The 16099-nt window shown below is 39.3% G+C and overlaps 1 protein-coding gene and 1 pseudogene across 6 annotated transcripts in view; one reads left to right on the top strand and one right to left on the bottom strand.

Annotated features, from left to right (window-relative positions):
• Positions 1-16099, bottom strand: part of UBR3 (ubiquitin protein ligase E3 component n-recognin 3) — a 172231-nt gene extending 156132 nt beyond the window's left edge. For all 5 annotated transcript variants that reach the window (XM_081052767.1, XM_081052769.1, XM_081052770.1 and 2 more), the window contains exon 1: positions 15512-16099. In XM_081052767.1, the coding sequence (XP_080908893.1) occupies positions 15512-16056 (545 nt within the window). In that variant the 5' untranslated portion in view covers positions 16057-16099. The remainder of the gene's footprint in view (positions 1-15511) is intronic.
• LOC308498950 (ubiquitin-ribosomal protein eL40 fusion protein-like) lies at positions 538-955 on the top strand (annotated as a pseudogene). The gene has a single exon. The product of its transcript is annotated as a ubiquitin-ribosomal protein eL40 fusion protein-like (transcript).

The following is a 16099-nucleotide window of genomic DNA, read 5'->3' as shown; positions in this document are numbered from 1 at the left end:
CGGTTCAATTCCCATGCGGGCCAGTGAGCTGCGCCCTCCACAACTAGATTGAAGACAACGAGCTGCCACTGAGCTGCTGGAGGGGCAGCTGGATGGCTCAGTTGGTTACAGTGCGAGCTGTCAACAAGGTTGCCGGTTCGATTCCTACATGGGATGGTGGGCTGCGCCCTCTGCAACTAAAGATTGAAAATGGCGACTGGACTTGGAGCTGAGCTGTGCCCTCCACAACCAGATTGAAGGACAATGACTTGGAGCTGATGGGCCCTGAAGAAACACACTGTTCCCCAATAAAAATCTTTTTAAAAAACATAGCAACACAAATATTTTTTTAAAAAAAAAAGGAGTCTCACTTTAGCCTTATGGATATACATAAGCTGAAAGCAAAAGGATAGAAAAATAATAATCCACGCAAATGGTAACCAAAAGAGAGCAGAAGTGGCCATACTTATATCAGACAAAATAGACTTTAGGTCAAAAATAGTCACAAAAACTCTTTCTTTTCAACCTGGCGGCAGGGCAGCCTCTCCAGCAGATGCAGAGATGCAGATCTTTGTGAAGACCCTGACGGTCAAGACCATCACACCTGAGGTCGAGCCCAGTGACACTACTGAGAATGTCAAAGCTAAAATCCAAGACAAGGAGGGCATCCCACCTGACCAGCAATGTCTGATTTTTGCAGGCAAACAGCTGGAGGATGGCTGCACTCTCTCAGCCTATAATATCAGACTATAATATCCAGAGACTATAATATCCAGAGAGAGTCCACTCTGCACTTGGTGCTTCGTCTGCAGGGTGGTATCATCGAGGCTTCCCTCCACCAACTCGGACAGAATTACAACTGTGACAAGATGATCTGCCACAAGTGTTATGCCCACCTGCATCCCCACGCTGTCAACTGCATAAGAAGAAGTGTGGCCACACCAACAACCTATGCCCCAAGAAGAAGGTCAAATAAGGTCCCTCAACCACCTCCTCAGCCCACAGGGCAGCCTCCTGCCAAAATCCCACAGCCCTGGGGCTTCAATAAAGTTTCCTTTTCGCTGACTGGAGCAGTGAAAAAAAATAAATAAATCACAAGAGACAAAGAAGGACATTACATTATAATAAAAGGGTCAATTTATCAAGAAGGTAAAACAATTGTGAGTGTTTATATACCCAACATGAGAGCATTTAAATATATAAAACAAATACTAACACAACTGGAGGAGAAATAAACATTAATAACATAAAAGTAGGGAACTACAATAATCTACTTTCAACAATGAAAACCAGACAAACTATTAATAAGGAAACAACAGATTTGAACAACACTATAGATCAAATGAACCTAAAAGACATATACAGAATATTCCATCCAACAGCATCAGCATACACATTCTCAAGTATGAAATAGGACATTCTCCAAGAAAGATCATATGTAAGGCCACAAAACAAGTCTTGAAAAAGTCAAGAAGACTGAAATTATATCATGTATCTTTTCTGAACATAAAGGTATTAAACTAGAAATCAATAAAAGGACGAAAACTGGGATGCACACAAATATGTGGAACTTAACATACGCCTGAATCAATGTGGCAAAGAAGAAATCAAAGGAAATTTTTAAAGTATCTTAAAACAACTAATAATGGAAACAATACAAACCAAAACCTGTGGGATAAAGAAAAAGCAATTCTAAAAGGAAAGTTTACAGCATTCATAAATGCCTATGTTAAGGAAAAAGACCTCAAATAAATAACCGAACTTGATACAGTAAGGAACTAGAAAAAGAATAAAAATAAGCCCAAGTTAGCAGTAGAATGGTAACAAAGAACAGAGCAGAAATAAATAAAATAGAGAATGGAAAAAAAACAGAAAAGATCAATGAAACTAAGAGTTGTTTTTTTAAAAAATATAAACAAAACAGACAAATCTTTAGCAAGCTAGACTAAATAAAAGAAAAAGATAATTCAAATTAATAAAAGTATAACTTAAACAGGAGAAATTACAACTGCTACTACAGAATTACAAAGAATCATAAGAGACAACTATGAACTTTATATGCCAAAAACACTGGACAATCTAGAAGAAATGGATAAGTTCTTCAAAACAATTTAATAAGACTGAGTAAATGAAAAAAACAGAAAATCTGAACAGACCAATAACAAGTATAAAGATGGACTCAATAATCAAAAATCTCAGCCAAGAAAAGCCCAGAACCAGATAAATTCACTAGTTTATTTCATTAAAATTTAAAAAATAATTAATGCCAATCCTTCTCAAACTCTTCTGAAAAATATTAAAGAGGAGTAAAGACTGCATTACCTTGTTACCATGGCCATATAAGGACACTACAAGAGAAGAAAATTACAGGCAACACCCTGATGAATGTTGATGCAACACTTCTCAAAAAAAAAAAAAAAAAGGCTAGCAAACAAAATTCAAAAGCACATTAAAAGACTGTACACCATGATCATGTAGTATTTATCCCTAGGATGTAAGGAGGGTTCAAAATATGGAAATCTATCAATGTGACAAACCAGATTAACAAAATAAAGGATAAATTTCATATGATAATCTCAAAAGATGAAGAAAAAGCATTTAACAAAATTCAGCATACAGTCATGGTTAAGAAAAAAAAAACGCTCATCAACTGGGTACAGATGGAATGTACCTCAACATAATAAAGGCCATATATGACAAGCCCATAGCTACCATAATACTCAATACTGAAAAGCTGAAAATTTCTCCTCTAAGATCAGGAATGAGACAAGGGCGCTCACCCTCATCACTTCTATTCAGCATAGTACTGGAAGTCGTAGCCAAAGTAACTAGGGAAGGAAGGAAGGAAAGGAGGGAGGAAGGGAAGGAGGAAGGGAAGGAGGGAGGGAAGGAGGGAAGGAGGGAGGGAGGGAGGAGAGAGGCAAGGAGGGAGGGAGGGATCCAAATGAAAAATGAAAATGTAAAGTCTCTGTTTACAAGATGACATATTATATACAGAAAACCTTAAAGGCTGCACCAAAACACTGTTAGAACGAATATAACTAGTTGCAGGATACAATATCAACATACAAAATTCAATTGTATTTTTATATACTAGCAGTAACCTACCTGAAAGAGAAATTAAGAAAAAAATTCCATTTACAATAGTATCAAAAACAATAAAGTATATAATAAATTTAACCAAGGTGTTGAAAGATATCTATGTACTGAAAACTACAAAATACTGATGAAGACACAAATAAATGGAAAGACATCCCATGTTCATGGATAGGAAGAATTAATATTCTTAAAATCTCCACACTACTTCCAAAGCAACCTATAGATTCAATGCAATCCCTATCAAAATTCCAATGGTATTTTCAAAGAAATAGAAAAACAATCCTAAAATACATATAAAACCATAAAAACCTCAAATAGCCAAGGCAATCTTGAGAAAGAAGAAAAAAGCTAGAGGCATCATGCTTCCTGATTTCAAACTATATCATAAAGCTATGGTAATCAAAACAGAATGGTATGGGTAAAAAAAACAGACACATAAATCAATGGACCAGAACAGAAACCCCAGAAATAAACTCATGCATATTTAATCAAGTAACAGTCAACAAGAAAGCCAAGAACACATAACGGAGAAAGGACAATCTCTTCAATAAATTGTGCTGAGAAAGCTGGATATTCACATACAGAGGAATGAAACTGGATCCCTATCTTACACCACTCACAGAGTTAACTCAAAATGGATCAAAAAGTTAAATATAAGACCTGAAATCATAAAACTTCTAGAAAAAAAAAACTGAAGAAAAAGCTCTTCGATATTGGCCTTGACAATGATTTTTTGGATATGACACACAAAATACAAGCAACACAAGCAAAAACAAACAAACAGGACTACATCAAACTAAAAAGTTTCTGCACAGCAAAGGAAATATGTGACAAAATGAACAGGTAACCTAAGGAATGAGGGAAAATACCTGCAAACCATTTATCTGATACCTCCAATTTTGTTCTTCTTTCTCAAGACTTTGGTGGCTATTCAGGATATTTTGTGATTCCATATAATTTTAGGATTATTTGTTCTAGTTCTATGTAAAATGTCATTGGTATTTTGATAGGGATTACATTGAATCTATAGATTACTTTGGATAGCATGGACATTTTTAACAATGTTAGTTCTTCCTACCCATGAGTATGGTATGTCCTTCCATTTATTTGTATCTCCTTCAGTTTCTTTCTTCAATGTCTTATAGTTTTCCAACTACAGGTCTTTTACCTCCATGGTTAAATTTATTCCTGGGTATTTTATTTTTTGATGCAATTGTAAATGGGACTGTTTTCTTAATTTCTCCTCCTGATACTTCATTATTACTGTATAAAAATGCAACTGATTTCTGAATATTAATTTTATATCCTGCTACTTTACTGAATTCATTTATCAATCCTAATAGGTTTTTGGTGGAATCTTTCAGGTTCTCTATATATAGTATCATGTCATCTGCAAATAATGAGTTTTCTTCCTTTCCAATTTAGATGTCTTTCATTTCTTTTTCTTTTCTAATTGCCGTGGCTAGGACTTCCAATACCATTTTCAGTGAAAGTGGACATCCTGGCTTTATTTCTGATCTTAAGGAAAATGCTTTTACTTTTTTCACCATTGAGTATATTAATGATGGGTTTGTCATATATGGCTTTATTATGCAGAGGTATGACCCCTCTGTCTCCACTTTGCTCATACTTATCATATATGGATGGTGGATTTTGTCAAATGCTTTTTCTGTATCTACTGATATTATCATATGATTTTCATATTTCATTTTATGTGGTTTATCACATTGATTTGCAAATACTGAACCAACCTCGCTCCCCAGGAATAAACCCCACTTGATCGTGATGTGTGATTTTTTTTAATGTGTTGCTGAATTCAATTTGTTAATGTTTTGTTGAGAATTTCTGCAACTATGTTCATCAGGGATACTGGCCTGTAATTTTCTTTTTCTAATGTTTTCATCTGGTTTTGGAATCACGGTAATGTTGGCCCCGTAAAATGAGCTAAGGAGCCTTCCCTCCTCTTCAGTGTTTTGGAATAGTTTGAGAAGAACAGGTTATTCTTCTTCAAATGTTTTAAAGCTCACCTGCAAAGCAATCTGTCTGGGACTTTAGTTTGTTGGCAGTTTTTGATTACTGATTCGATTTCATTAGTATCAGACTGTTCACATTTTGTTTCTTCTTGATTCAGTCTTGCAAACATTTATGCTTCCAAGAATTTATCCATTCCTTCCAGGTTGTCCAATTTGTTGGCATATAATTGTTCATAGTATTTTCTTACAATCATTTGTATTTCTTGGTGTCAGTTGTCACTTCTCTTTCTGATTTTACTTATTTGGGTCCTCTCTAATTTTTTCTTAATGAGTCTGGTTAAAGATTTATAGATTTTGTTTATCTTTTCAAAGAACCAACTCTTATTTTCACTGATTTTTGTATCATTTATTTACCCTCTGTTTCATTTATTTCCACTCTGATCTTTATTATTCCCTTCCTTCTCTTCTCTTTGGGCTTTATTCGTTCTTTTTTCTAGTTCCTTTTATGTGTAATGATAAATTGTTTATTTAAGAATATTCTTGTTTCTGAGGTAGACTTGTATTGCTATGAATTTCCCTCTTAGAACTGCTTTGGATGTGTCCCATAGGTTTTGGGGTCATTGTATTTTCATTTTCATTTTTCTCAAGGCATATTTTGAATTCTTCCTTGATGTCTTTGTTAACCCATTTACTGTTTAGTATCATGTTATTTAGCCTCCATTTGTATTTTTCAGTTTTCTTCTTATAATTGATTTCTAGTTTCATCTATTGTGATCAGAAAAGATGGCTGAGATGATTTCAATCTTCTAAAATTTGTTGGGACTTGTTTTGTGGCCTAACATGGTCAATCCTGGAAAAGGATTTGTGCCTGAAAAGAATGTATGTTCTGCTGCTTTGGAATGAAATGCTCTAAAAATATCAAATATCAATTAACTCCATCTGCTCCAATGTGTCATTTAATGCCACTACTGTGTTGATTTTCTGTCAATGGATGACCTATCCATTGATGTCAATGAGGTGTTAAAGTCCCCTACTATGACTGTATTACTGTCAATCTCTCCCTTATATCGATCAATATTTGCTTTATATACTTAGGTGTTCCTACATTTGGTACATAAACGTTTACAAGAGTTATAACCTCTTCTTTGATTTATCCCTTTATCATTATGAAATGTCCTTCTTTGTCACATTATATAGACTTTGTTTTAAAGTCTACTTTGTCTGATATAAATATTGCTACACAAGCTTTTTTTTGTTACCATTTGCATGAAATATCTTTTTCCATCCCTTTATTTTCTTTTTTTCATCTTTTTTCTTAAGATTTTTTTATTATTATTATTGGGGAAGGGAAACAGGACTTTATTGGGAAACAGCGTGTATTTCCAGGACTTTTTTTAATTGGGGAACAGTAGTGTGTTTTTCCCAGGACTCATCAGCTCCATCCAAGCCAAGTTGCTGTCCTTTCGCTCTTAGTTGTGTAGGGTGCAGCTCAGCTCCAGGTCCAGTCGCTGTTGTTAGTTGCTGGGGGTGCAGCTCACTATCCCTTGCAGGAGTTGAGGAGTCGAACCGGCAACCTTGTGGTTGAGAGCCCGCGCTCCAACCAACTGAGCCATCCGGCCACTGGGAGCTCAGCGGCAGCTCACTGACCTCATTCCAGCTGCGGAGGGCGCAGCTCGCTGGCCCATGTGGGAATCGAACCGGCAGCCGCGTTGCCCAGAGCTCACGCTCTAACCAACTGAACCACCCATCCAACCCCATCCCTTTACTTTGTCTGTGTGTGTCTTTCAATCTGAAGTGGGTCTCCTATAAGCAGCGTATGTATAGGTCTTGCTTTTTTCTCCATTCAGCCACCTTATGTCTTTTGAGTGGAGCGTTTACTCCATTTACGTTTAAAGTAATTATTCATAGGTATGCAGTTATTGCCATTTTAGTATTCATATTTTTTATCTTTTTCTTCTTTTTTTTAAAGAAGTCCCCTTAACATCTGTTGTAATACTGGTTTGGTGCTGATGAACTCCTTTACCTTTTTCTTATCTGGGAAGCTCTTAATCTGTACTTTGATTCTAAATAATAGCCCTGCTGAATAGAGTAATCTTGGTTGTCAGTTCTTACTTTGCATCACTTTGGATATTTTGTGCCAATCCCTTCTGGCTTGCAAAGTTTCTATTGAGAAATCAGCTGACAGTCTATGGGAGCTCCCCTGTAGGAAATTAACTGCTTTTCTCTTGCTGCTTTTAAGATTCTCTCTTTGTCTTTAACATTGTCATTTTAATTATCATGTGTCTTGGTATGGGCCTCTTTGAGTTCATCTTGTTTGAAACTGCAGTTCCTGGACTTGTATGTCTATTTCCTTTGACAGGTTAGGGAAGATTTTCATCATTTCTTCAAATAGGTTTTTAATCCCTTGTACTCTCGCTTCTCCTTCTGGTACCCCTATGATGCAATGTTGGTATGCTTGATGTTTTCTCTCAGATGCTCCTTAAACTATCCTGTTTTTTATTTTATTGGGGAAGGGAAACAGGACTTTATTGGGGAACAGTGTGAACTTCCAGGGTTTTTTCCAAGTCAAGTTGTTGTCCTTTCAATCGTAGTTGTGGAGAGCGCAGCTCAGCTCCAGGCCCAGTTGCCGTTGTTAGTTGCAGAGGGCACAGCCCACCATCCCTTGCAGGAGTCAAGGAGTTGAACCGACAACCTGTGGTTGAGAGGCCACGCTTTAACCAACTGAGCCATCCAGGAGCTCAGCGGCAGCTCAGCTCAAGGTGCTGTGTTCAATCTTAGTTGCAGGGGGCGGAGCCCACCATCCCTGGAGGGAGTCGCGGAATTGAACCAGCAACCTTGTGGTTGAGAGCTCATTGGCCCATGTGGGAATCGAACCGGCAACCTTCAGCATTAGGAGCATGGAGCTCCAACCACCTGAGCCACCAGGCCAGCCCAACTTTTCTTTTCTTTTTTTTTTTTTTTTTGCTGTTCTTATTGGGTGTTTTCCGCTACCTTGTCTTCCAAATCGCTGGTTCAACCCACTGCTTCATGTAACCTACTGTTGATCCCCTTTCATGTATTCTTCATTTCAGTTATTATAATTTTCATTTCTGCCTGGTTCTTTTTTGTTTTCTATCTCCATTTTTATGTTTCCTACCTTTACTGAAGTTCTCAGTTCATCTATTTTTCCCCTAAGTTCACTGAGCATATTTATAACCAGTGTTTTAAACTCTGCATCTGGTAAGTTGTTGTCTCCATTTCACTGAGTTCTTTTTCTGGAGTTTTGTCCTGGTGTTTCATTTGGGTCATGTTTCTTTGTCTCCTCATTTTGGCTGCCTTCCTTTGTTTATTTCTATGTATTAGGTACAGCTGCCATGTTTCCCATTCTTGGTAGAGTAGCCTCATGTAATAGATGTCCTGTGGGGCTCCATGGCAGTCTCCCTGTTCACCTGAGCTGAATGCTCCAGAGGTGTCCCTTATGAGGGTTGTGTGTGCCCTCCTGTTGTAGTTTAGCCTTGATTGCTGTTGGCACATCAGTGAGAGGGATTGATCCTCAGGCTGACTGGATGTGAGGAATGGCCATGACACAGAACTGTTGTGCAGGGATAGGATTCACTTTAACGGGGCTCTGGTAACTGTCAAGTCCTCCCTATAGGTGTGTCTTTTGTAGAGCTCATTTGGTGGTGCTCTGGTGTGGTCTGAAGCCAGCCAACAGGTGTTTTGGTTCTGAGGCCTCCTGGGAGGGGTTGTGGTGCAGACCAAGATCAGCCACTGCCTGTGCCTTGCCTGGAGCCACCTGAAAGGAGCTGTAAAGTGATCTGCAGATGGTTGTCACCTGTACTGTGCTTGGAGGCACCTGGGAGAGGCAATCAAGGCTGGTTGCCAACAGTGTCAGCTTGGCGCCACACAGCAAGAGGTATGGGGCACACCAAGGCCACAGCCAACTTGTTTGGGATTTGTGGACCTTTGAAAGATTTTTAGGGACGTCCACAGCGTGACCTGAAAGGCCATTTGTGTGGAAAAGCCTCTGGAAGAGGTTCGGGCTAGGCACTCAAATTGGGTGAGGCAAGAGTCTCAGGGAATCACCACAATGGAACAGTGTTAGACAGGTTGATGGAGATTCAGATTTGGTGCCACTTGTGCTTGCAAGCAGGTGGGGAAACACCTCAACAAAGAAATAGGGTCTGCCAGACCTGTCCCCAAGTGAGCTATCCTGCCCCCTGCCCCTCTAGCCCTCACCCTGAAACTTGTCAATTCAGCTCTTCCTCCCGTCTCTGGTGCTTCTCAAGGTGCTGCCCCAGTGCTGGAGCTCTGAGCAAGTCCACAAGTTCATGCATGGGCCCTTTAAGAGGAATGCCTGAAACTCCAGTATCCCTTTGTCTCACTCAGCCACAGTCCTCACTGGTTTTCACAACCAGAAGTAAGAAGACTCCTCTTCTTGGCACAGCCTGGTGAGGGGCTGCAACCCCTCACACCTCAGGGGAGACCTTCTCAGCCAAGCTCTGCCTCCTTGTTTTTAACCACCACACTGTAGGTCTAGGGCCTGACTGTTCTGTGTCTCTGCCCCTAGCAGTCTTGACATGGCTGCTTCTTTATATCCTTAGTTATAGGATTTCTATCTTCAGATGGTTCTTAATGGAGGCTGTTCTGTAATTTAGTTGTAATTCTGATGTGGTCATGGGAGGAGGCGAGTACAGCACTTACCTACTCTGCCATCTTGATCCAAAGTCCTGAATCTGGACTGAATTTCATTCCTTTTAAAGGCTGAATAATATTCCATTTTATGCATATACCACATTTTGTTCATCCATTCATCTGTCAATGGATATCTGAATTACGTTTTACTTTCAAGAGTTCACATCTCTTTACAGAGATGCATACTCAAATATTTATAAATTAAATTATAAGGTATCTGAGATTTGCTTCAAAATACTCCAATTTGGGAGAGAAGGGAAGTAGAGAGAAGGGTAACAGATGAAACAAGGTATCATTTGTCATTTATCAGATCAACAAAAATCAGAAAAACTGGTAATAACATATACTGGCTACAATGTGGGGAAACATGCTCTTTCATTCATTGTTGGTGGGAATATAAATTAATTTCTTACGATGGCTCTATGAAAGTTTAAAATGCATATTTCCTGCAACCAAGATATAACTTCTGGGAACTTATCTTCACACATATGTTCATACCATGTTTCCCGGAAAATAAGACTAGAAAATGAGCCCTGGCATGATTTTTCAGGATGACATCCCCTGAACATAAGCTCTAACGTATCTTTTAAAGCACAACTTAATAAAAAACCCAGTCTTATTTTCAGGGAAACAGGGTACATATACACAAAAATGTGTATACAAACATACTGACTATGACAGTGTTTATAATAGCCTAAGATAACAGCCCAAGCCAGGAAATAATTTAAATGTCTACCAGTAAGGAATGGATTTCATAAATCACAGTAAAATACAAAAACATGAAAATACAATGAAATACTATTTAACTTTAAAAAAAACTGTTCTATGTGTATGAATAAGACACAGTGTCCAATAAATCTGTTAAGGAAGAAAAAGTAAGGCACCAAACACTATTCAACCAGTCACTTAACTGCTTCCACTTTAGGTTATTGACACAGGCCACATAACCTAAAAACTTGCCACAACAAAATATATACAAACGCTGAGTAAATTATCACTAACATCTCAAATGTATAACTAAGTTCAAAAGAAAGTAAAGGAAATCTCTCACTGAAGAGCAAGATGGAAAAAAGAGGAACCTTTACTTTCCACTTTATCTACTTATTTTTATTTTATAACCAATATGTATTACTTTTGAAACTTAGAAAGAAATTTTCCCTGAAATACTTTGAAAAAAAAAAAGCTATGGATTTAATAATCCATGCCTAAATAACTAAAGCAATGTAATATTAGGGCAAATTTTCAGGTATAACAGCCACTATTTTATCCAATTCCACATTTACTAAGCACCTATTAAGTATATGAGACCGTGCTTGCCTCTGATCAATAGCAAGATGAGGTTCCTATTCTTTAAGGAGTTTAAAATCTGTGAGGAAGAACCAGCAAGGAGGCAAAAATATCTATAATACAGTATAGAACATGAAAATGGTCATCTTCTGCATCAAAATTTGAGAACTAAATGTTTAAAATTCCAATTTATAGTTAGTACCATCAGATCCCTAAACCTGTCAGACATTACTTCACATTTTCCATTACTTCTTTTTCTTTTAGCTCATCCATCTACGACTGCACTTACTCATTAGTGGCAAAATATGAAGTTACACATACAGTTATTAATATAGTTTCCATAGCCTTTGTGATCTCATCGCACAAATGAATTCTCAGTTTTCTTCCTTTGCTTTTTATACGTGTTAATATCACCACATTTATTATGTCAATATTACTAATCAAAAATAACTGAATCCTTCCCCCCATATTTCTGTTAACTATAAATTTGAAAATTAAATGGTAATACAGGTTGTGATGGATCCAAAATTCTTTCCCCTCTCCAATCATACCCACTACAGTCACTGGGGAAAAAGATTAAGTCGCAGCAGAATTTCTTCTTTTACTAAGAACACGGATACAGAGAAAAGTGGAATCTTTCCTTAAAAATTTACTGAACAATGGGATTTACAAACTTTTATGGCAGTTAGAATAATAAACAACCCCAAAACCAATACATATCCAATCTTCAGCAATCTAAACGGATGTTAAGAAATATCAAAAACTGAGAAAAGTTAAACATATTCTGTCCATGCCAAGGTAATCCACCTTTGCCCACCAAAAACCATGATGTAATTTGTTAATGATATCCAGTTCTAAAAAGTTCCAGAGGCAGCCTTTTTACTTGCACTGCAGGCTAATATCACTTATCTGTTTCCAGGCAGGAGACTAGTAGTTGTGTAGCCCAGATGAATTATTCTATCCAACCTAAAGGGTTGTACAAATTTCAGAATAATCATATAGCCACAATACTGTTTATTGTTCATTCTTGCCCTTTATGAAATTGAACATGGAAACCACTGGCACATACAAGGCAATAATTTTGCATTTCAGATAGACAGTAATACTTAAATACTTTTTATCAACTCATGGAAGGTTGCCAGGCTGGGGAAAAAAAAAACTAAGTATCTGTAAGATGTCAGTCAAGACAAGTGCTATGAGATTAGCATGTGGACTCTCTACAGGCCAGAGGTCCTAAACCTGTATGGGTACCTTCAAAGAAACTCACTGACATTTTCCGCTCCTGCACTGAAACATCACCATTAGATCAGATTTGCCTCTCATCCACATCAAACTGATAATGATCACTGTGTTCCAAAATTCTGGAATCAATATTACTTACCTTCATGATTTTTGAGGATCTCCTAAAAGCTAAACTAGTCTAAGAAGTAAAAATGTCTAAATATCAGTAAAAGATTGTTTCAACTCCTTCCTCTATGTTTTTTTCTTAATTAATTTTATTGGGGTGACAATTGTTAGTAAATTTACATAGATTTCAGGTGTACAATTCTGTATTACATCGTCTATAAATCCCATTGCGTGTTCACCACCCAGAGTCAGTTCTCCTTCCATCACCATATATTTGATCCCCTTTACCCTCATCACCCACCCCCCACCCCCTTACCCTCTGGTAACCACTAAATTATTGTCTGTGTCTATGAGTTTTTGTTTCTCGTTTGTTTGTCTTGTTCTTTTTGGTTTATATACCACATATCAGTGAAATCATAGGGTTCTCTGCTTTTTCTGTCTGACTTATTTCACTTAGCATTATTCTCTCGAGATCCATCCATGTTGTCACAAATGCTCCTATATCATCTTTCCTTAACGCCGAATAGTATTCCATTGTGTATATGTACCACAACTTCTTTATCCATTCATCTATCGAAGGACATTTTGGTTGTTTCCATGTCTTGGCCTCCTCTATGTTTTGAAATACATCTTATTTTTAAATATATTTTTAAAAAGAAAAAGTAACAAAGGCCCAAATAAGAACAGCATATTAAAAAAAAGAGAAACCAATATTAAACAAAAGTAGCAACAAGAATGTTATTTATAGTGGCAGCAGAGAAGTGTTGAGTAGTCAGGCTCTGGATCCAGCATGGCTATCTTACTACATGTGTAATCCTGAGCAAGTTTTTAAGAACCCAGTGCCCCACTTTCCTCTTCCGTACAATGGGAATAATAACAGTAATAATCTGAGTTGAAGATCACGTGAGTTAAATCATATAAAGCAGTTAATATTTGACCACTGCTTACCAAGTAGATGGATAAAAATCCAAAGTTTTAGTAACACCTTTGGTAAGGCTGTTGGAAAACAGGAAGTTTCATCCTCTCCTTATAGAGGGCAATCTGGATATCCCACTTTTGAGAACTTATCCCATTGATATTCTTGCACAGGTGTGAAAAGACAGTTATACCAGGTTTTTTATTTCATACTGGAAACCAACTGTCCATCAAAAGTGATGATTACATAAAGAATGGCAAATTCATGACATGGAACACTGTGCAGCAGTTTTGGTTCTTAAATAAACACCATGTCACTGATTTACTGACATGGAAAGACCTCTTAGTTAAGTGAAAAATGCAAGATGTGTAAAAAAGTGAATATGGTATGTTACCTTTTGCATAAGAGACTGAAAAATCAAAATACATATTCATCCTTGTTAGTTTTTAAACTAAGAGAAACTAACAATGGTGGAAAGGAACCAGGAAGATGGGAGACAAGGTGAGAGGGAAACTTCAAACTGTGTATGTCTTCATTTTTTTTTTGGTTTTTTAGCTATATGAATATTTTGCCTATTCAAATATTAATTTTGAAAAGTATTTGTAAGTGTCACTTTACACTCTCAAATATTGGCTGCTGTTATTACTGTTGTTATTACTGTTGTTGTGAATAATACCAGTAGTAAGTATCATGTTTCCCCAAAAATAAGACCTAGTCGGACTATCAGCTCTAATGCATTTTTGGAGCAAAAATTAATAGAAGACCCGGTATATTTATTATATTATATTACATTAATTATATTAATTATATTATATTATATTATACCAGGTCTTATATTAATTTTTGCTCCAAAAGATGCGTTAGAGCTGATGGTCCAGCTAAGTCCTACTTTCATGGAAACACAGTGGTAGTAATAGTAGTGGTAATAGTTAACAGCAACCTAAAAATACGTCCTTTCTGAAGACTTATTCTTATTCCCTCTGCACAGAAGCCTCCTCTAACTCCTGAACTATTAAGGAATTTATCATTTTCTACTCTAGTAAACAGCTTAAGGAGTAGGTGATTGTCTTGTTCATTTTTAATATCCTAGAAACCTTGCTTGCACCTAGTAGTTACAAACATTCTGGAGTACAGTGACCTACAAGTACTCCAAAGAAGGAAATAGTGACTATTTCTAAAGGGATTATTCTATAATTGTAAGACCTAAAATTTGAAAAACTTGAATAACTGGATTTGCTAACATTCTTTCAACTACTACCCAGCTAAAATCTCTTTCAGTAAGTTTTTTCTTTTCCCAGGCCTTCCCTAAACTTGGATTTCATGTCCCAAGCCAAGACACTATATATGTACCAACTGTTTAACTCACTGAAACCTCTGAAATGTCTTTTGTCCCAAGTCCCAATACCCTGGTACATCGCTCCTATTGAAAAAGCAATTGTTGAGTGTCTCCTTTTAGAAAGATGTCACATATTAGTCAGTGAATAAGGTGTCCTTTTAACTAGAAAAGTGCTAACACTTGACTCCTAATTCGCTCAGTGTTTTATTTGTTCTTGTATGGAGGGTACTCTATAACTGACTGGTCAGTAGCCCAATTCTCGACGTCATTCCAGCACACCAAATACTCCACTGACAGCTCAACAGTCACTTTTCATGCAGGCCCCTCCCCTTCCCTCCTCCCTTAAGCTCCCTAAGATCAAGAGCTCCTTCCCCCGTACTGAATGAGACACACTGACAGTTCACAAGTCCTTTTCCCCAAACTGTCCTCCCCTGCAGTTGCAAGACCACCTCCCCGACTCCCATTATCCTGCAACCCAATTTGGTCCCGAACACCATGCCCCTCCCAGGCAACCCAAATCGTATCACCATTTCTTCCCAAAAGCCAAGCTGCTTTACAGCCTTTCCCAACCCGTACACACTTGACAGCTCAACAACAGAGTCCCCAAGTAGCCTTTCCCTTTCCCTCCCCTGCTATCCCACGCACTGTCTTCTTTTTTCGCCGTGGATTCCCGCAAATCCACAGACGCGTTCCCTAAACATGCTCCCCGCTCTCCCCTCCTCCCCATCCCCTTCCCACCGCTGACAGCTCAGACACCTCCAACCCCACGTGGCTGCACCCTCCCCCACTCCTCTCCCTAGACAGCTCAGGATCGGCTCCCAGGTCCCCGTTCCTGTCCTCCCCAGACCCCGGTCAAGGCCACCCGCGATGCCCCCGGCCCGGGGGGAAGGCTCCACTCACCCACTTTCCCGCATCACGTTGCTGTCCCCGCAGTCACAGGCGCCCCCGGCCTGACTGCGGAACATGTTGAAGTCGTGTCCAGTGTGATCACCCTGGTGGAAGCACTCCGCGCACAGCGACATGCAGGGGGAGATGCCGCACGTCCGGCAGCGGTAGGCCACGAAGTTGGCTGTCCACACCAGGCCGCAGAGCGCCGCGGGGTCGTAGGCCCGCACCGCCGCGCAGAACTCGTCGTAGCCGCCGCCGCCTGCCAGAAGGCACTTACACCACTCCAGGGCGTCCTCCTCGGCCGCCCCCGGCCCGCCGCCGCCGCCGGCCGCCGCCGCCTCCTCGCTGTCGGCAGCCGCAGCCAGCGGCCGCTCAGCGCTCAGCACCCGCTCCAGCAACGCCTGCAGCTCCTCCGCACCTGCCCGGTTGTCCGGCCGGCTAAGGGCCGCCTTCAGGTGCGCGGCGGTGGCCGCCTTGTCCAGGGCCAGCCCGGGCGCGGGCAGTTCAGCTTGGGGCGGCTGCGGCCCCCCGCCGGCCGCCGCGGCCGCCGCCGCCATGATGAGAGCTCAGAATTTGGAGAGCCCGGAGCTGGCGGCTCCT

Source organism: Rhinolophus hipposideros, assembly GCF_964194185.1.
Source record: "Rhinolophus hipposideros genome assembly, chromosome: 6".
NCBI classification, from domain to species: Eukaryota; Metazoa; Chordata; class Mammalia; order Chiroptera; family Rhinolophidae; genus Rhinolophus; species Rhinolophus hipposideros.
The sequence above is the reverse complement of the archived record's forward strand: the minus strand, read 5'-3'. Positions and strand labels throughout refer to the sequence as shown.